Source organism: Vanellus vanellus (assembly GCF_965231255.1).
Source record: "Vanellus vanellus genome assembly, chromosome: Z".
Classification (NCBI taxonomy): Eukaryota; Metazoa; Chordata; class Aves; order Charadriiformes; family Charadriidae; genus Vanellus; species Vanellus vanellus.
In genome coordinates, this window is record NC_138908.1 from 20,328,804 (window position 1) to 20,349,389 (window position 20,586).

The 20,586-nt window shown below is 34.7% G+C and overlaps 1 protein-coding gene across 1 annotated transcript in view; it reads right to left on the reverse strand.

The window, feature by feature from the left end:
• The window catches only part of CEP120 (centrosomal protein 120), a gene marked incomplete at its 5' end in the record, with an annotated part of 41,282 nt that overhangs the window by 10,453 nt on the left and 10,243 nt on the right, over window positions 1-20,586 (reverse strand). The window contains 14 exon segments of the mRNA XM_082498090.1: window positions 2,494-2,592; window positions 4,054-4,176; window positions 7,629-7,790; window positions 9,444-9,536; window positions 10,017-10,106; window positions 10,792-10,944; window positions 11,034-11,130; window positions 13,386-13,568; window positions 14,437-14,586; window positions 17,001-17,178; window positions 18,453-18,524; window positions 19,563-19,758; window positions 19,760-19,771; window positions 20,033-20,260. Coding sequence (XP_082354216.1) covers window positions 2,494-2,592; window positions 4,054-4,176; window positions 7,629-7,790; window positions 9,444-9,536; window positions 10,017-10,106; window positions 10,792-10,944; window positions 11,034-11,130; window positions 13,386-13,568; window positions 14,437-14,586; window positions 17,001-17,178; window positions 18,453-18,524; window positions 19,563-19,758; window positions 19,760-19,771; window positions 20,033-20,260 — 1,836 coding nt within the window.

Below are 20,586 nucleotides of genomic sequence, written 5' to 3' on the forward strand. Positions count from 1 at the left end.
TATAGCTAACGTTGACATTTTTGTCTTCCTAAAACTGAACAGGGGTATAATAAATGACGTATTAACACAGACTTGCACTAAGTAACAAAGAGGGAAGAAAAGCAAGCTGGGTGAAGTCTATTTTCACTCAGCTTTACAAACGGTGTTTAAATTCAGCTAACTTCTGTATTTTGTTAAGCACAGGTAAGCATAATGTATATGTGCCCTCATGTACTTTACATCTTTTTTGCGGTTACCACTGGCACTGTGCTTAGCATTCAAAATCCTAGACATGGAGAAGTTTAGAGCATTTTCTATCAACAGTCCCATACTTTTCTATGTTATGTACTGCATATCTCATTCTGCAAAACATAAAACCATCACAGATGTGTGCTAAGAACTAGTTCCAAAGTAAAAGGAAACGTTTTAATTAAGGAAACATTGACTTTTATGGTTGCAAATCAGAAGAGCATTTTACTAAATGCTTAGCCTGTAGATTATGCTTCTTTAATTCACAAATTGACTGTACTAGGTCACCTTTGAGTAATGGAAATCTCTGTTTAAACATTTTTTTGGCAATGGGCACAAAGCATTAGATCTCATTTCCAAGACTTACCAGCTGGATTTTGTCATTAACATTTATTAACAATCTAAGATATGGCTTTCAGCGTCTAATCCTCACTACACAAATGTTTTGTATAGTTCTCTAGAGAGCTTTGGTGTGACAAATTACTGGCACAGATTACAGCCCTGTGGCTATTCACCAGAGGCAATGCAAAATTAACATGGTTCTAATCCAATTTAAACAAGAAATTGGTCAAACTATGCACAATTACACAAATCATCTGAACTAAAGCAAATCTAGAATTCCTGAAGCAACACTTTGCAAATTTATATTTAAAACATGGTAAATGGTTTTTTATCAGCTCTGCTTCAACTTTTATTTGTCTCTTTAAAGTCACTTAAATCCTTTATCAATAGACTAAGTATAAGATGAAGCACAGGAGTATTAAAACCACAAGAAAGGGTTTGTTTTGTAGCAGAAAAGTTTTACATAGCATAATTCACTGTACATGCCAACTTATTTTATGGTTCAGACTTTCAAGCAAAAGCATCATCTGAAACCATCTATATATGTTACTAAATTGAGATTGTCAGGTCTATGGTGACAAAATTTAGAATAAAAACTTTAGTGATATACACTAGTGTTAATCTGGCAAGCAACAGTCTTCTGGTTTATTCTACAAGAATTTTTAAATATGTCAGTAAGAAAAAATAGCCTGGACATTTTATGGTACTGAAGAAATCTTAATCAGAGAGATAAGATTTATAGTCTTCCTTCTATCATCCTGTCAAGCATAGATGTTTCAGAAACTGGAGAATTCATGTCTCCTTTTATCACTAGGCAAAGAAGGACCAACTTGAAGACAGCAAATAAAGATGAGTTTTTAATTATGCATAGTGATTATATAGCACTCTTTTCATAAATAATACATTTAAATATAATAACAGATTAAAAAAGGTAATTATCAATTAGGAGAGAGTGGGCTTAGCTTCTAACTCTCCAAAAACTGAACAGTCTAGCAGTAAGAATGAAGTAGGAATACGACCCTTAAAAAAAAAAAAACAGCATAACACTTTCCTCAAGCAGGAAGTAGGTGCGAATACAGGTAATAAAAACCATTTACTAAACTTGAATTCTGAAGCTTTATGTCTGTGTCAAGGTTTATTCAGTAACAGGGATTAATGATTTACTAATTTGTTTGTCAAGGCCAATGGAAATGCTTGCCATTAAGTATACTGTTTAGCTAATATTTACTGTAATTCATGCAAGACAGGCGATGACAAAAAAAAACCCCAGAGGCATACGGATTCATTGAGGATGAAGCTGCTACTCCTGAAGGTTTGAACAGAGTACTTTAGAGTCATCTGTATGATTATATATATACACGCAAGCTCTGTTAAAACACACCAGTAAGAAACCATGCCAAATTAGTGTGAGATTAGGATTTCCAAAAGCAGGACAAAGTTTCAATTCCAGTTTAAGTTTTCTACAATTTTACTTCATTTCACAGCATTCAGCAAACCTTAAACCATGTTTCTAAAAGCTAAGATTTGTTTCTTACCTTTATTCTTCATATTACAATTAAAATACACAACAGTTAGGACTGTAACTGACCAAGATGGTTGAGACAGGAACAAAATATTTCCTCTGGAAGTGCTGACTGAGCATTATTGGGAATGAGATTAATAAAACTTTGTTTTTAATCACACCTGCTTTCAGCTACGCCAACCCTCTTTGCAGACCTGAGACTTGGTCTTTCCTGAGTTCAATGTCAAATTCAAGCCAGTTTTGCTGTTTTCATTTTTGCAAAATTAAAGCTCTGAGCTACAATTTTTACAAAGATAAACACTAATAAAATGAAACCCAACAGTAGTTAACGGTAATTACTAAGTAGCTTCCAGCACTACATTAACATTGTTGTCTTATATGACAAAAGAAAACCTGCATACCTGTTTAAACCTTGCAAGTTCTTTCAAAGACCTCGTCCATTGTTGTTTGTAGTGGAGCTTTGACTTGGTAGCTGACTCTAACTTTCTTTCAAGTTCAACCTAAAAGCAATTAAAATCATATCAGCTGAAGCAATAACAGCAGTAACAATCACTGAAAGATGTATATATACAAAGAGTCTGGTTTAAGAAAAGTGTTTATGTAGTGTAACATACAACATCATCTAAAGCTGTTATATTATATAACATAAATATTATGGCACATGAACATTTTCTTGTTTAAAATATAGCCTTATTTTTATTGGATAGCTGTCTATACAAAAAGAAAAAGATTAGTTTTTAGCACTAAATTTGCTGACGTAACCTTTAAATATAAGATTCTCAAACTATCAATCCCCTCCCCCCCCCCCTTTTTTTTTTTTTTTTTCAAAGTATGGTTATAAACACTAATTTAACAGTAACACTGATGGATAAATCTTGCCTTTAAAAGGTGTTTGAATTTTTTCTTTCCTGCAGCTGATGGAAGCTATGTGCTACATTCTTTTCTCTGAAACAGAGATCTGTCCAAACCACTCTTTAAAATCTATGTATCTAGTGTGAATCTTTGATCTTACTATCTAAATAAATCTTTACAAAATGTTACACACTAAAGGTTGATTGCATTCTGTACAAAAAAAAGTTTAGTATTAAAGGGCAAATGAAAACAGTCATGAAGCACACACAAACACAGTAACCTGAAAAATGAAGCATTTAACAGCTCTAAGGCAGTGATATTTTCTTTTAATCACACAAAAGTTATTTACCATTAAATTTATGACGATATTAAAGCACTGATTTTTTTTTTACCCTAACAAAAACAGGAAATCTAAAAATATTAAGCTAAGAGTTTTAAAAGTCTGCAGAGACAGAAACATATTTTGAATCATTTGCTTGCATTATTAGAAGTTATTCAAGCACACAGTAATATGCAGACTGACCATATGATTGTGAGTGCCTTTTGTGTCAAGAAGCCTGGTCCCATCTTTTTCAGCTTATTCAGTCAACAATTTGACTCAAACGTAACAATAATTCTGAGCACAAAATGCCCATTATCTGTGGTTTTAATTAAGGAAAATATCCTCTACTGAAGGCATATATGGTTTCTAAGAAATCAACTTATGACAGTGATTCCATTCCACTGATAAGTAACACAATCTCTTTTCAGAAATACTTCATAAAAAAAACAATGCACATAATGGAATACCAGTTTAAATTAATCCTCACAAGAAAATCTTCATCTTTATTTAGTTTTATAAATAGAATGCTCAGAGTCCCCAGAAGAAATCTTTATATAGGTTAGTTTTTTTCCTGCCTTAGCCTCTAACACTACTGCTTCCTCTATAGAAATAAGGCCACTGTTGGCCTTATTTGTGTCTGAATATTTAAAGTCTGAAGAAATTGTTGGAAGTAGTAAAACAAAATGGACAAATTAACCAGTTTATCACGCAAGATTATTCTACATCTCCCTTATCAGTGAATGGACCATTGTGACAGTTTTTAAAAGACTGGAAAAATCCAAGATACCTTTTCTAAAGTGAGGAGATTTATTTCTGATTGTAGCTGGATTTCTGGTTTGCTACTTTGCTGTTCTTTGTATTGCTGGAACTCCTTCTCCAAAATTTTATGCTTATTTTCTGCTTCATAAAGCTACATTAAAGATAAAGATATAATGCAAGTTAGCAGAAAAATCCATTCACAAAGAATTAGGTTACAGAACTTAAGTAATTTTTCAGAAACAAACATCTTACTGACACTTATCTGATATAAAACAGACACTGAAAGCTACATATTCATAATTAATGACTTCTTGATGATGGCATACAGCAAGGTTTTAATAGGAATAATTTAAGAGGCTCATTCTCAGTACTGGAAAGAAAAAAACAAGTCTGCCCTCATATACAGAAGATCAAGATTTATAAACACGGCTGTTCACATTTCTAAAATGACTTGCAGAAGAAACAGAAAACAAAACTATTTAGATTTACACACATCTTTTAAAGAAAGCCAACAGCGTTATCTACTATATGAAGTTTTATTACTTACTCAACTTCACCAAGTTGTTCATAACTTGTTTAGGAATGTCTGGAAGAGGAAACAACTAATACTTTGTACAGCCAAATAATGACTTAGAAGAAAGGCTGAATTAGAAAGACTTCAGTGACTAATGACTTAATGCTATGTACCTCTGCCCTCACTGTGTACTTCCGCAGTTTCATGAAGATTTTATAAAGAGAAAGCTTTGCTTCTCATCTTAAAGTGGGCAATTTAAAAAACAACGCCAGTACACAGTTACTTCGCTACAAAGAAACTAAACAAGTCAAATGTTCAACTTTTCTTAATATTTTAATATGGTATAATGAAAAATTATGTTTTCTAAGAGCACCTTACATTCTTCTGTTAAATATTATTCAACTCTAAATACCTTAATACACCTGACAGAACTGAAATACTCCATCACAGAATATGATCCCAAATGCTGCACTTATATTTATGTCCAACTAGCCAACTAGTTAATGCAAATATTTCCATGAATTGTATCCAACAGTTTAGAATACTAGGTGAAAATGCTTCAGAGAATTCATTTCTGTTTCAAATCCTACAGCTTCTTCAATCTTCTACATCAATATTTTAATTCTTTGGATCTCTTAATTGGGTCACATCTATTTTTCTTCCAGAATTTCACTTTTTGTAGCTATTATTTTTATAGAATTGATGTAAGAAAGCAAAGATGCTTCCCAAGGATCCATATAAAAATGCAGTTCACTGCATTTACTTTTCACATATAACCACAATAGCCAACTTTGACCAACAATACTGTTATTTGTCACTTTTCCATTTTTACTGAATTGTTAGAGCAGACATACAGACATGATGCTGATGAAAACAGTAACTAATTTCTTCAGCTATAAAAAAAACCCAAAATCACTAGAACTTCTACAATAGTGTTTCATTTCTTGTTTGGTTCTGAAAACAGTTTCAAAAATTGAATTTCTCATGAGACCTCAGGTTGCAGACTGTCAGGGAACTGCACAAATCATACAAGTAAAGCACAGCTTAATTATTCAGGAAGAGTGATATTCTTCAAGGTGGACGCTTCAAGGATCTTCTCTTGCACATAGTGGGGTTTACCTTCAAACATAGACTTTTAGAGAACTCTACAATTCAAGTATGAAAATTGTGTACTGACATCTCCTTCAAAGTTAAGTAACAAGTCAAAGCATATTGTTCAGAACTATTATAATTTATGCTGCAACATTCTACATCCCACCCCGAGTAAAAAAGATTGTCTTAAGCAAAACAAGCAGTAACAACCACCTCATATTAAAGCATGAAGAGAAATTCAAACCAGCAGGAACAGCACAGAGAAAGACAGCCTGGATGATCAGCAGGAAGGAATGGCCTTCACACAAAGCAAGACAAAAACCCAGCAGGGCTTGTGTTTGGAAGAGAGACCGTAAGACTATGACAGACACCTAAGCAATAAGGAATGGTATGTAGCACAGGCACTAAAGGATTCTTCATAATTATTAAGCAACAAGTTTAAAATGAACAATTTTTCAATACACAACACATAATTAAAATCTTACAACTCACTGCCACAGGATGTTGCAATGATAAAAATAGAAATACTTTTGAAAGGGATCAGATGAGTTCATGAAGAATATGTTCACTGATGGCTAGTAAATATGAAATGCTGCCACTGGCTGAGGATACATGTACATAGTATTGCTGGATATACCAAAATTGTATTTTCTCATTGTCCCATTTCTTATTTTCTTGCCCTTTATATCCAACCATTGCTGCAACAGAATGCTGAGCTAACTGGATCTTTGGTCTGATACATTATGTCTGTTCTAAATAGGAAAAATAAAGTGACTGTGATGGTATTGCAACCTAGCTAAAAAGAGTCAGTGGGAGAAAAAAGAATGAATTTTGAAGATGACTCCTAGGTGGTGGCATTTGGCTGCTTGAGCCTGAAGAACTACTGGCTATCTTGTCTGGTCAGATACAGCAGTAGCTGCCAACAACACATTTATGATGCAGAAGTGATGCACTTCTCACTTTGAAGTGGATTGCATTCTGCAGTTTGAAACTGCTCATCTCAATTCAATGATGGCTCAGTAGAATAGCCAAGATTAGCATCTTCTACATTACCAGCACTTTTTGTATTAGCCATTATTTAACAAATTCACTGTACTGTGGTTAAAATGCTGATGCAAAAAGTAGGTTAATAACAGTGTTTAATACTAAACTAAAAAAAAAAAAAAACCAAAATCCCAGCACAACTCTTTCTAATGCAAAAATATGCCTTTGGCTGATACAGTTATTCAATTAGTCAAATCTATTGTTGGATTATCACTATCACACATCAGAAGTAAAAAGTACCAAAGCAAGTAGTTCATCTACATAAACTAACAAACTTGAAAGACACTTACACATTACTATGATTTAATCTACTTAAACAAATTAAGTGTGTAATATTGCAAGTGCTCAAAAACCCTAGTACTAACTTTTAAAATTTTACAGTATGCTTTAACAATCAAGAAAAATAGCTAGACTAGCCTTGTGGTTAGTGCAAAAGCTAGCTTACAGGACAAAAGAATGGTCTAAATTTTCTTGGTTTAATGAAACTACTATTTTCAGAATAGAAGATCACAATAGCAAGAAAATTCCTCTCCCACTCCCCCAAGGATAATAGAAATACTCTTTTGCAATGTAAGAATAAAGCAAACTGCATAGTCAAGCTACCTAGATGTTTTGTTAGATGTTAATTGCTAACAATTTATTCAATTACTGAAATGTATACTGCTGTTCAGATTCTACATGCAGTGTATGCTTGATGTAGTCTATGTTTGATTTTTAGCGTTGAAAAACGAAAAGCTGTAACCACTGCATTGCAAACTGGCCCTACTACTGAGCGAGACTGACAGAGATGGATCCCAGCATGTAGCTCACCAAACAATGGAGATGAAGTGTTTATTACAAAGTTGCCAGAATGCGCTTGCCTCAAAACCATTGCTCAACTTGCTATACTTATTTTAAAAAAATGCTTACTTAAATAAGTAAATGGTTGAGGCAGAAAATTTATGTGTACTTACCTGCTGCTGTAAGCGAAGCTTGTCTTCCTCCAGCTGTTTGATTTTTGACCTTTCTAGCTCAACCTGGTGTGCACATTCTTCTCTGGCTCGCCGTACAGAATCCTGTAGCTCCTGCAGATTTCGTTCATGCTCTGCTTGCAACTCCTTCTTTAGTCCTTGAAGCTTAAAACACATTTATATTAATCCATAGGTGCAAGAGCTTTATTTTAAGAGCCTTTCTTACAACTGTTACTACTATTCATGAAAGAAAAAAAGGGTTATCCATCTTACAAATTAAACAATAGAAATTCCATTGTTATCTATATGTTTGCTATATACTCTTTTATTGGCTTTCAGTTTGACTAATGACCTGCAAATTACTATATTTGGGCTACAAATATACTCTTGCTTGACAATTGTAAATACGGAGCTATCTGTATCTTGTATTGTACTTTCTACATAAAATTTGCCTTTAGCAATCCCATATGCACCTTTCTACTGCAAACTAAAAAGCTAAATAGACACCTTCACTGCAGAAATAGCAAAGTCATAGCTACAACCAAGATACCTTTAGATCAGTAAGACTGCACTCTTCAAACTGAGCATATTGAGAGAATTTCTCATTGAGCTAAACAGGAAAACAAGTCCTTGACACGTTTGAACTTTCTGGAAAGACAGTACTGGCCCAGGTAACTGCTAGCTGAATAGAAACCTCTCCAAACAACCCATTTCTCAAACTGTGCAATAGTTAAATGAACCCTACATCATTTTGTCTAGACGCTTTTGGAATCCGCTGATTTTTATTATATCTACACCCTCAGGTCAGAATCTCACTAAATTTAGAGCAAGTTTTGAGACAAACATGTATGAGATTCAAAATAAATACTTTAACTCAGACTGAAATGCATTCAGTGAAACCTAATCACCAGATTTTTTGCATAGATGTTGAAGGTAAAGTCAGACACTATGTGCAGCACAAACTGCATTGTGATGGGTAATAGACACAGCCTCAACCAGCTAGTCCCTGTGTTGGGAGCTTTCTTAACTTTTTACACAAGTACAGAAGGGATTCATATGATAAAAAGATTAATCTGAGCTACAGGAGGAAAGAAGGAGTTTTTGCTGGACTCCTAAATCACCACAGCAGTTTACCTACTGTTCTACCTCAAACCGGGACACCTACGTAATTGAGAGTTTGTTCTGAAGTACAAAACCAGGCAGTTTATTTCTTTCTCCTTTCATATGACTGGCTTCCCTGAGGACTCACACCCCATTTCCTCATCTTGGGGTTGTTCAGTGAGATCTAGAAACAATGGTAGCTACTGGTTTCTCCTGAATGTTCTTTGGCCCTGTCACTATGAAAAAAACCCAACATAATGAAATAGCAATTCTGTCAAATTGCTGGATAACAGAACCTAGACAATTGCTGTTTCTCCTAGCTCTCGTTGTCACTGTTTCCTATTTCAATGGTTAATCTAGCAATTACTCTTTAGGTAAGGCACTCTTGTACACATGTACGATGTGCACCTGACAGTACTAAACTTAAAATTGAGATATGATAATGTTATATAATTGTCTCCACTGACACTTTAATTCTGTTAAGAATAGAAAATTTACAGTTCTGTATTTCTAGAAAGTCATTGAAAAGTTTACCGAATTTCCATTTCAGTAAAAAAGTGTATTTGTAACAAAACTTGGCTTAAGTTATTAGGGCTCCTCTATGCATGAATTCTGTTATTTCAGTTCTTATACACAGGTCGCGATTGTCTCTATATGAAAACTCAAACCTTTAGAAATATGCAATAGCACTGTTTAAAACAACTGAACACTTTTTACCTCTGATTCAGCGCTAAAAAGCTGACGTTCTCGTTTATCTAGATCTCTCAGGGTTTTCTGAAGTTGTTCTTCCAAAACAGTGTATTCAGCTACCTAAAAGAACAAATATAAAAGGCATTTGTTTCTTGCAATAAAAATATGGTTTAGGTAGACAAAGAATTTACTCCTGCTATGTTATAAAATATTGACAATTTTTGTTTTGAAATTTACACATAAAAACCCTCAACCTCCTAAGGAAAAAATGACAGTGAAGAGCCTTTCAATCCAATACAATAAAGGCTGATGGGTTACTATGCACAGCCAGGCTGTACAAGTGCTTTTTGACCAGGCAAGTGAAAGGCAATTAAAGTTAAAAAGCTCCCAAAGATAGCAAGCTAACCTAAAGGATTTCTAACAAGTATTCTACGATTAAGGACTACTTTTAATTTTTTGCACAGTTGTAGACTAGATGCATGCACACCAGTAGGCATAAAGACTAATCACAGACCCTTAATAGTTAGTAAATATCTTGTCAAATTTTATAGTGATGATATTTATAACAAGACTGTCAGCAAGTATAACAAGTTTCCTTACCTTTTTCTTAACTAATGCTTCTCTCTCTCTATCTCTTTTCTTCCATTCTTCTGCAAGTGCCTGCATATGGGCCATTTCCTTCTTTTTAAGCTTTTAAAGGAAAAAAAAAAAGGAACAAAAACTCCAAACCAGAAAGTCAAATGAAAAATTTTGGAAGTGCAACTCTAAAGGACAGAGTACTAACAGAACTAAGCTTTGAAGCAAAAGAGTTGCAAACTGAGTTTTGTACTCTGACTTATATAACTCCAGGTATGACTCTGACAATGAAAGATATTTCTTACCCTAAGTATAAAATGCAAAGTAAGCCCAAGTTTGAGAAAAATATCCTAAAAAGTTAAGACGCTAGATTCTCAGTATCTTTTATAAAGTAGTACTTGACTCTAACACCACCTAGAATGACTTCTAGAGTAGAAACACAGCAATGGATTTTGACAAGAGGATAAAGAAATGCAGTGTTAATATTTAACACCAATAATCTGAATCTTCAGTATCTACTGTACTTCATAAACAGTAAGGGAAGAGAAGGGGGTATTCTGTATTTCACTACCTAGTACTTACTTCAGTCACTTAGCAGAAAATAATTTACTTCTTCCTTAAGAGTATGGAAGATATTTGTGTACATCTGAAGTTTAATATTCTAGATGAGCAAAATTTAGTTCTTATTTGAAACAGTGACAAAGTTTAAGAAACATGCAGTCAATATTCCTCTCACCAATTCTGCTAAAGCTTCTGTAGCAGTCATGCAGTTTAGGAAATTAATAGAAAGACTAAAAACCTGATTTTCAAAAATGTCCTCTTGCATTTCCTTCCACATTTCTAACTCCAGTGCTGCTTTGTATTCAAGAGTTTCTCGAGGTTCTGGATGGTTGTCTGGGGCACAACGAGGCTGAGTGTGAGGGACATGCTGTTGTTGACCAGCACCTACACACTGATATAATAACAATGGATTTTTAACTTGAAACCCAACTTTTCAGAGAAGTGTTCAAGTAAGAAGGATAATATTTATGTAAAATTTACTTGAGAAGAATCTGACACCAGAACTTCTTGCATTTTCACAAGCCCGTAGTCTTCCAAAGTGATAGCATACGAAAGCTCTGCTATTCTGTTTCCTGACCTATAAAAGGCATTAAAAGGTTATTTTAATGAAAACTGTCTCAAAAATACAGAAATTGAGTTGTAAGACAACACACAAAACAGCAAAGTTGAAGTGCTAAAAGGCTCTGTGTAAGCTTGCGTCTCTAAACAGTTGCCTATATGACAGCCCAGAGATGCTCTCCCATGTATAAAGCAGTCCCTAAATTAAAATGATATACATCTACAGTAAGCTTTCTGACTTTAATGGATAACTTTTCATTGGGAGCCCACTTATCTTACTAGAATCAACACATCCCTGCAACAAAAGAATGATCCAAAATTATACCTGCAGTCTTAAATCTTTCTAACAAATATACCTGTTGAATACAGGTATCGCTGCTGACTTTGTCTAAGATACTCCATGAATTTCATCAGTTTTGCTTTAAGTGTCAGCAGTGACTGTCTAGTTATCCACAGTCACTTAGCATATCATGTGTGGTAAGCCATCCTGGGATTACTGAAAAACACATTTCTGGAAGCTTCAGCACTGAAAACTCACAACTTTAAATTCACTTACAAGTTAAATATATACCTGCTTTTGTATAATGAAAAAGCATCTAGATAAGATATTTTACTAAACCAATCTGAAATTAGTTGCAGTTTCTGCTTAGGTAGAACAGTTTGTCTCATCTCTAATAGTGGACAAAATGTAGTGGACAAAAGGTAGTTTTCTGCACAGAAGACATTAAGAGAAGGAAACCGCACAAGTCATGTAACAAAGTTATCACTAGTCTAACATGAAAGTACACTGCAGTGTAGACCTGTACTTGGTCAGAAACAAAACTCTCAGTTACAACTATTCAATGATGCAAAGGCAATTACACAATCACTTGAAGCCTGGAAGCTGCAGAATTAGGTATCAAGCAATTTGCAACAAAAGGTTGAAGGAATTAACCATGGCTGTAGTTTTCACGGAAATTCTCTTCCAGCAAATATAAAAAGACAACATTAAAATATCTTTACAAAGGTGCAACCTTCTATGCAATTATTTGCAAGGGGGGGGTAAAACCCCAAACATTTGTACTTCACATAAATTAACATAAATTACTGCATTATATTCTTACAGCTGATTAAAAAACAAATAAGATTCAAGGTAGTTGACCTTAGAAGTCTGAACAATTCAGACAGTTTAACACATCAGTGTAAAAAGAACTTTACAGCACCAAGAGCAAAGCTAGAAAGGTATCAGCACAGCAAAATGCAGACCTGATTACATTTTGAGAATGCCACCTTGTGGCTGTTAAGTTTTGTGCAAAACCAGATTTTATTTTTACAAACTTACTACTGGTGAAACTGTGAACCTTAACGTACAGTGAGGTCAAAGTAACTCTCCACAGAATCAGGCCATGCTGGCTTTCACACAAAGAAAGTTTAAAGAAAGTTAGAGATCAATTTTTATCATTTTGGGAGGAGAAGGGGGATATTCTCTTTGTGTCAGTAACCTGACGTTTCCTCTGTCTAATACAGCATGTTTTAATTATCTGTAGGCTTAGAGGTTTTAAACTGACCTCAGTCTTAATAGCAATTATATTTATTTCTAGAGGAGTAATCAAGTTCCATTATCACACAGAAAATGAGGGTCTAGACACTGATTCCTGGCACAGTTCATATCTTCAGCAAAGATACAGGACAGAAGTAACTATGAATTAAGTTTCTTCATATATATAAAAAAAAGCATCCCTCCTCTATGTAAAGGAACATTTATCTTATTAACTAATAACTCTGCTCCTTTTGATGTACACAAACTCAAACTCCTGCTACTACCACAAGGTATAATTCTGAAAAAGGAAACCTCTCCACTCTATAGATATATCTGTCCTCCTAACTTTCACTGAAGTCAGTTGCATCTAAGAGCCTACTATGGACAAACAGTCTTAACTATTTTCTGCAATATCAGCAGCTTATTCTAACTGTTAAGTAATGTACACAGGAAACTGCCTGAATAAATTTTTCCAGTTATTTACTCCTTTAATCTGTCTATGAAGCTTACCTAAGATCAGAATTACATAAAGGTTTATTACAATGACTCTGGTAGTGGTGTGGGGCTGCACAATGCGCTTGTGGCAATTTAAATTAATCTCTTGGATGCCTATTCCCACCCCCATATTGTGGTACTCTGCAGCCTGTTTACCTATTCATAAAGGTAAACAGGAAGAGCTTGTCCTTTTTCAGGAAAATACTAAGCAAACAATTCTTCAAAACTTGCTAGAGTAAGTATTTTTAAAATAGCTTTACCCTTGTGCTTCTGTGACACTGACTGTTTCATTACAAGTCTGACGCCAGCACTGTTCACCATTACCACCCAAGAACCGGGTTTTTTCCGAAGCCAAGACATTTGAAAGCTGAAGTCTTGCCACACCTAGAAGTAAGTCTTTAGCTGTTTTATCCTTGTGCCACAATTCAACCAGCAGAGGTAATCTGAAACAAAGTGATTTTAGTGTCAGGCATCAACACAAAAGAGGAAGTATTCCTATTCATTTGGGAAAAAGGCCTCATGTTCTAAAAGAAACTTCCCAAATCAGTGACGGTCACAACTGTCAAACAACGAGATAGGTTTACTGCCTCTCACTCACAGAGGAACAAGACTGTATCTTCTCCATCACTTATTCACTGTGGTCAGATTATCATTCCTTTCTCCAATTATTAGAAAGAACAATGCTGCAGTGACAGCAATTGACTGAATAATCTTAACAGACCAATATCATCTTAATTTATAAATACTATAAATAAATTTTAGTCACTGGCACTCATAGAATACATCTTCACCTCTTCTTTCAAAATATCACTATTCTGATGATTCTTTATCCCACATCTTAGTAAGTTATCAAAAGCTGTTGACACTACTGGGAAAATTGTGCCACAGCCCTCAACCCTGAACTCAGCTTCCTAGGTACTTGCTGTATTTTCAAAGATATCAGATAATCATCATGTATTAAAAAGAAATATAAAAAAACTTATCTATTTATTTCATTTGAAGTAATGCATTGCTAAAACTACGGTATCAATCTTTAATTTAACAAGTTACAGTAACAGTACTTGTTGCTGTAAGCAATGATCCCTGCATAAGTACTCAAGAGATAAGCTACAATTTTAGAGTCCCTGACTTTAAATGTAAGTAATAGAGAAATAGAGGAAGAGCAGTGTATTAAGTATCTGTTAGCACCAGGCACCTGGATTCTTCACTAAATTCTCAAACTGATGATCTTAAGTAAAAAATTTGAACCTAACTTGCATTCTTTATCTTAATTACACTTTTTCTATTTTTTGTTGTAAATGTAGTCATCACCTGAAAAATGTATCTTGAAGCTGATGAGGTATAGTTGCAAAGTCAAATGCACAATAGGACTGTGGAAGGAAGACTTCCATGTTCTTTCTGACTTCTACAGGTGGGCTTGTCATAATAGGTGCTGCACTGCCAAAAAATGGATACGAGTACCTAAAAAATAGTAACAAAATAAAATATTTAATAAATAGATACTTTTTTCTTAAGCGTTCTGCAACAAGAACACCAGTTTAAGACATCTTTCACTGTAGCACAACTTTAAAGTCAGCAAAATTTACACAATATATCCAACAACAGAATTGTTCTCAAATACTCATGTTCATATTTACTTCAGCACTGATCCAGCTTCATTTATATTTGCTCTTATTTTTACATTAAAGCTTTAATAACCTGTATGTTCACAACCATATGAATTAATCTTTACACAATAATTGCAGAATCTTAATAAATTGAACAGAGAAACAGAAGAAAGGAATATTATATTGAGATGTAGATTGCTACTTGAGAACAATTATAACTAATTATAACTATTTACAACTAAGACTATAGCACACAATAATTGATAACTAAGTATACATATACAAAGCATCAGAAGCACTTGAAAATTTCAGTCACATTTGAAGAATTTAGTTTAATTCACTAAAAGGAAAGTTGAATCATTTTACCAATATGATTTACAATGTGGCCTGAAACTACACTACTTTCACATTCAATGTATGATAAACTACAACAAAGGGAAGGCCAAGAACCTCTTGAACTTCACTTTGCTCAAGTTCATGATGCCAGCTGTCAGCTAAGTTACCAATAAAACAAATGCTGCATCAAATGCTACCACTTATAAAATTTCATACTTCAACTGTTTGTGCAGAACTGTTTAAAAAGCTTGTTTAGATTTGAACGAAATAATGCTCCCAATATACAGTGAAAATTCATTTTTTTTCCCCTGTAACTTTTCTTAGCATTTATGTGTTTGGATGTTTTTCCTCTTCAGTTTCTTGCCATATCCATCATTGACTGTAAAAGCTGAAGTGCATGTAGCAACAAAACCTACTTGTTGTCACTGTTGTGAAACAAGTTAATTTTTGGAATGTTATGTGAAAAAGCTTTTGTGACAAAATTGCATCCATTGTATGTTGTTTTCTCCATACTATTTAAGAATATAGACTATACAGAAAACCATTAATGATGTAATCTGTATTACTTGTGTTCTAAAATGTTCCACTCCTCCACCCCAAACCCACCTTTTCACCCTAGTTCTAACAAAGCTTAAACTCCTTGAATTATTAACATGAATAGACTTTCCGGTGATCACTTAAAACTGTATTGAACCAAACTCTGTCGGAATAACAAATGCAAAGCAAACACAGATACACCTCCACAGTCACAATATTCAACCCTCTCAAACTGTATCACCATTTAGATATATGCATCATCACATGCACCAAAAGGGCCCTAATGGAAACTAGATGGCGAACTATAAACTGCTATGAACCACTGAATTTACATATGCCATCAAGAAGTAATATTCCATGAGTAGGAATTTTTATTTTTAAACCACAAAATTATCCCTGTACCTATAAACTCTTGATCCTAATGAAAACCTAAACGAAAACCAAACAATTAAGTAAAAGAAAGTTTCTCTCTTCACAGGCAATATTAAAAAAAAAAAAAAAAAACAAAACACAAACCACAAACAACAACCAACCAAACCCCAACCTGGTTTCAACACCCTTACTTTTAATTGGTCCTTCAATTGTTTAGTTCTTATTCCTCCAACTTAGTATTCACCTCCCAGGCAACATCTGCTTATTCTCCAAAAATGCTCCTATACTTTTCCTTCATGTTGACATCAGTAACAAACTAATCTCTAAGTAATTTTTCCAAAGTATCACTGGTACTTTTCTACTCTTGCTTCAGACACAAAACTCATTTATCCAAAAAGCCTATCTTTTTTGTACCTCCACAAATTAATGTAACAAGAGATGCTACTTCTCCCTAGTAAGCTTTGCTTCTTGCATGCAAAGATTATTAGAACCCCCAATACTATCTTTCAGAATGATAATGCATTTACTACACTTCTTCACTTTAAGACTAGAATGTGCTTCCTTTAGATTCACTGCCACACACAAATTGGGTGATCTGTCTCTTACTAAAACACTACAAGGAGTTTTTGGTGGAGACATGGAAAGCTACAGAAATTAGTAATTCAATCAGCTGGAAAGGCAGCCAGAAAGTAAGGAGACAAGTAATCCTCCTTTTCCTCCAAGGACTGAATGATGACCTGTGACTAAGCTCAGACCTGTTGTCTGAGCTTAGATATTCAAGTGAGATTTACCATAAATTACAGTGCAGGTGAAGTGTTACATACTATCTTTAATGCTGTAATGCTCAGAAGTTTAGTGATGAGCCAGATGAACATTCCAAAGTATCTCGCTACAGAAAGTCAGCTCTGTAAAGGTAAAAGGCATCAGGAAGTATACTGCCAGCAATTGTTTAGATTATGAAGACTTTGTATTGAAAAGAAAGATTGTTGATATTACTCTTCGTAATAACTAAATATATCATACCTTAAAATGCAATTTATTGGAAAACCAACTTCCAGGCCACGTATGCTTCGTAAGTCTATTGAAAAGCAAAAATGATGAGAGGCTGCTGGAATGACAATTTTCTGTGCTGACACAGGCTCAGAAGAACTGGATGCACCCACAGGGTTGGGTTGAGACACAGCTACTGGACCATTATCAGCTGAAAACACAAAGGAGAATTTGTACACATTTTTAATAATTTGTTTTATCCCAAATAACAAAATGTATTAAAGGTAGGTCTCACATTTTAAATGCAAGTACAGATAGGTTGCTTCCCCAAGAGATTTCAATTCCTTGTAATATCAGCTAATACTACGAAAAACAGCCCCCCTATTTAAGTTACTGCGTCCAAAGAAAACACACCAAAACTCCAATATACTTTAAAAAAAAAAATGAAAAAAGATTACAGAATCTTTTTGAGAAGATGTAATTGCTCTTCCAAGTTATGTAGGTTTACCTCACTGAAGAAAAGCTTAGACTAAGATCCAAGGTATTAAAGTCTTCAGAAGGATGCTGCAAGAGTTCAGTTTCAGCAGTTTACACAATTGTTCCTAGCCAACTTTAGGGCATGCAGGAGAAGTAAGCTTACAAAAAAAATAGTTTATATTAACTTAATTTGCTTTGAATTAACTAACGTCTTTAGCTTGGGACTGAGAAACAGAGCACCAGGTCAATTACTGTGCTCATGTAAAGCTGCATCAACTACTGCTCCAAGCTTAGGTTTAACTATTGAAATAAATTAAAATGCTCTGGCTAGGTCTGTAAAGCACATGTGCTTGTGCCCTTTGATCAGAAACCACCTACTCTGACATCCATTTCATAATTTAGGAAGCAGAAGCTACAATGAGTGCCTGTCCAATTGCTGGATGCAATTGCAAGGCTTCTCAAGTACTTACACTAGGATCCAATACTGCCTTTAAAGACTAAAAGATCAAGCCACAATTTTACAGACAAGATCACCAAAAGGTATCCTCCAAAAAATGTTTAAGATAGTAAAGCAGAGAAAGAGGCCAAGAAATTGTCAGAGAACTCAACTTCCTTTTGTGTTAGTTGTTCTGATCCTCTTTCTTCATAATTATCTAAAATGATTCCATTTTTGTAATTTTTAAAGAAATACATCATTGCTAGCAGTGACTTTGTTTTTTTATGCTTGTTTGAGTGTTTTATTTGCATTAACTATAACAATACAAAAAAGAAAAATTCAATACTATTTCAACATAAGCCAGTTAGCACAACAGAGGAATGAAATCATTTTCAGCAATTAAGGTAAAATGTGACTAGATTGCTTGGTGCAATGAAGTGACTGAATATAGGTTTAAAGCTGTCACAGACAAGAGAACAAAAATTGCATACAGCCTATTGTTAAAATTCATTTAAGTTGCTGTTATATTCAAATTTCATTCAATGTACTAAATGTGATAAATTTTACATTACTAGAATTCTGCAGATCTGACAGCTCTTCAGTATGCTGTTTGTTAGCCTCCTGGCAAGACTCAGCCACCAGCCCTGAAAGATAGATGTGAAAAGACATGTTTTACATCTTAGCAAAACAGAGTTATAAAATTATTACTACTAGTAATAAAAAAGCACAATCCTGCATTTCTTAACCACAGATTCAAACTAGCTGCTGGGTTTATAATGCTTTTCCTTGATACATTCCAAATAAAGAACTTAATCCTTGCTTAGGTAAGATCAGTTAGGATTAAGAGAAAAGTTGTCTGAATTAGCAGACAAATCCTGAGAGCATGTGCTAGGACACAGGTTTTCCTATACAGAACTGTGTATCTTTACGACCAATCTCAGAAGAACGATAATACAAATACCATTAGCTAAAGAATCTTTTAGCTTTATTCATAAATCATCTCTTAACAAGATGCATGTTTGGTAATATTTAGCAAACTAACATTCTTTCTTCTCAGCTTTACTCTATCATTAGTATAGTATTTATTTCTCTCTCCTCTCTGTTCCTCTTTGACTTCTCCTCAAGCCAGTCCTCATATGAAACCAAAACAAGGGAAGTCTTAGAAGGCTGTGTGTGCTACCAAGTGCCTACAACAGGATAATGTAAAAAGCAACCCAGCTCCTTGGTTTTGTCCAGGTATCTGTACAGTATGAACACCTTTTTTCGCAATTTATTATCCACATAGTGAATTCCTTAGAAGTCTTTAAAATCCCACATTTTCCCTGCCTTCCTGTAATAAACATGAACATGAGGCCATTTCATCTCCTCATTGAGGAAGTCAGTTTCTTCATGGGTATTGTACTGAACTTTCTTGTTCTCAAATTCAGGGAATTCCAAATATTTCTGGTATTATTTTTCAGTGACCGTCCACATCACTTGTAATCTACACACCACCAAATCCCCAATCTGGCTCTTCCAAGTGTTTTCAACAACCACCATATTCAAATGACAACATTTATTCTACTCCTGTTGTTTGTTTTATGTAAGTAATTCTTACTTGCCTAAAATTTGTTACCACAAATGAGTAGTACATGATGCAATACCACACTTGAGAACTGGGGAAAAAGTTATATACCACATACCCTTTTTCTTTAGTTTCATGCCTTTTTCAAACTTTAGACTTTCCACTTCACTTTCTGTTGCTTCATCTTCTGTTGGAGAAGAGTGGTCAGCTTGAGACTGAACATTCTGGGATCTCTGCTGCAGGTCCTCTGTTTTTCCACTAATAGCTGGAAGAACTTCCACCTGTGGCTGTTCAGGTTCAGTTGGAGCATTTAGGAGAAATCAAAGACTGAATGAAGTGACATAATTTTCTTACTGACCATGGCTTGCACTGAAAAATTCTGTCTACAACATTTTTATAGTTTGAGATTATTTTTCTGACACAGAAAAATTAAGCAGTGAAAGGATTACTCATATAAGTCAACTTACTCTTTCAGATTTTCTTTTACAGATTTAACTGTCAAACAGGACTTAGAAATGCCAATTATTTTTTTTTTTTAACATGAAACTGTGAAAGTGTCTAAACCAGCAATAAATGGGTAAGCTATACCTGGGCACTCAAGCTCTCCCTTCGCAGAATTACAGATACCCCAACAGTAGGAGCCATATCCAAAGGCAACTGTGGCAGTTTCTGTTTAGCTCTATTTGGTGGAACAAGGACAAACGTTCTTTCTATTGCCACAGGGTGTTGATCGATCTCCACATTTCCTTCCTTCAGCAGTCCAGACAGGGGTATTTCAGTGCTTCCAAGAGACTGGTCCCCACAGCAAAGATGGATCTGTATACATACAAAAGTGATAGACAGTAACTGGCATGTGCATTTCCACTTGGACCATCTGTTTACCCTCTACTAAAGGTAGCATAAATATAACAGATCAAAATGATCATCCCTAGTCTAGTCCCTGTATGTTGAGAATAAGTGTTCTGAGAAATATAAGAACAGCTATGAAATTTCAGAACAGAACAGGCAGGATTTGCCCAGTGCTAGCACAGTAGCAGATCACAGTACTGCCCTTCTGACGGCCTGTCATATCATCCCTTCTGGAGGACAAATTCAATAGTCTGTGGCTTCTAAACACAGCACAGTTTCTTGCCCTTAATGTA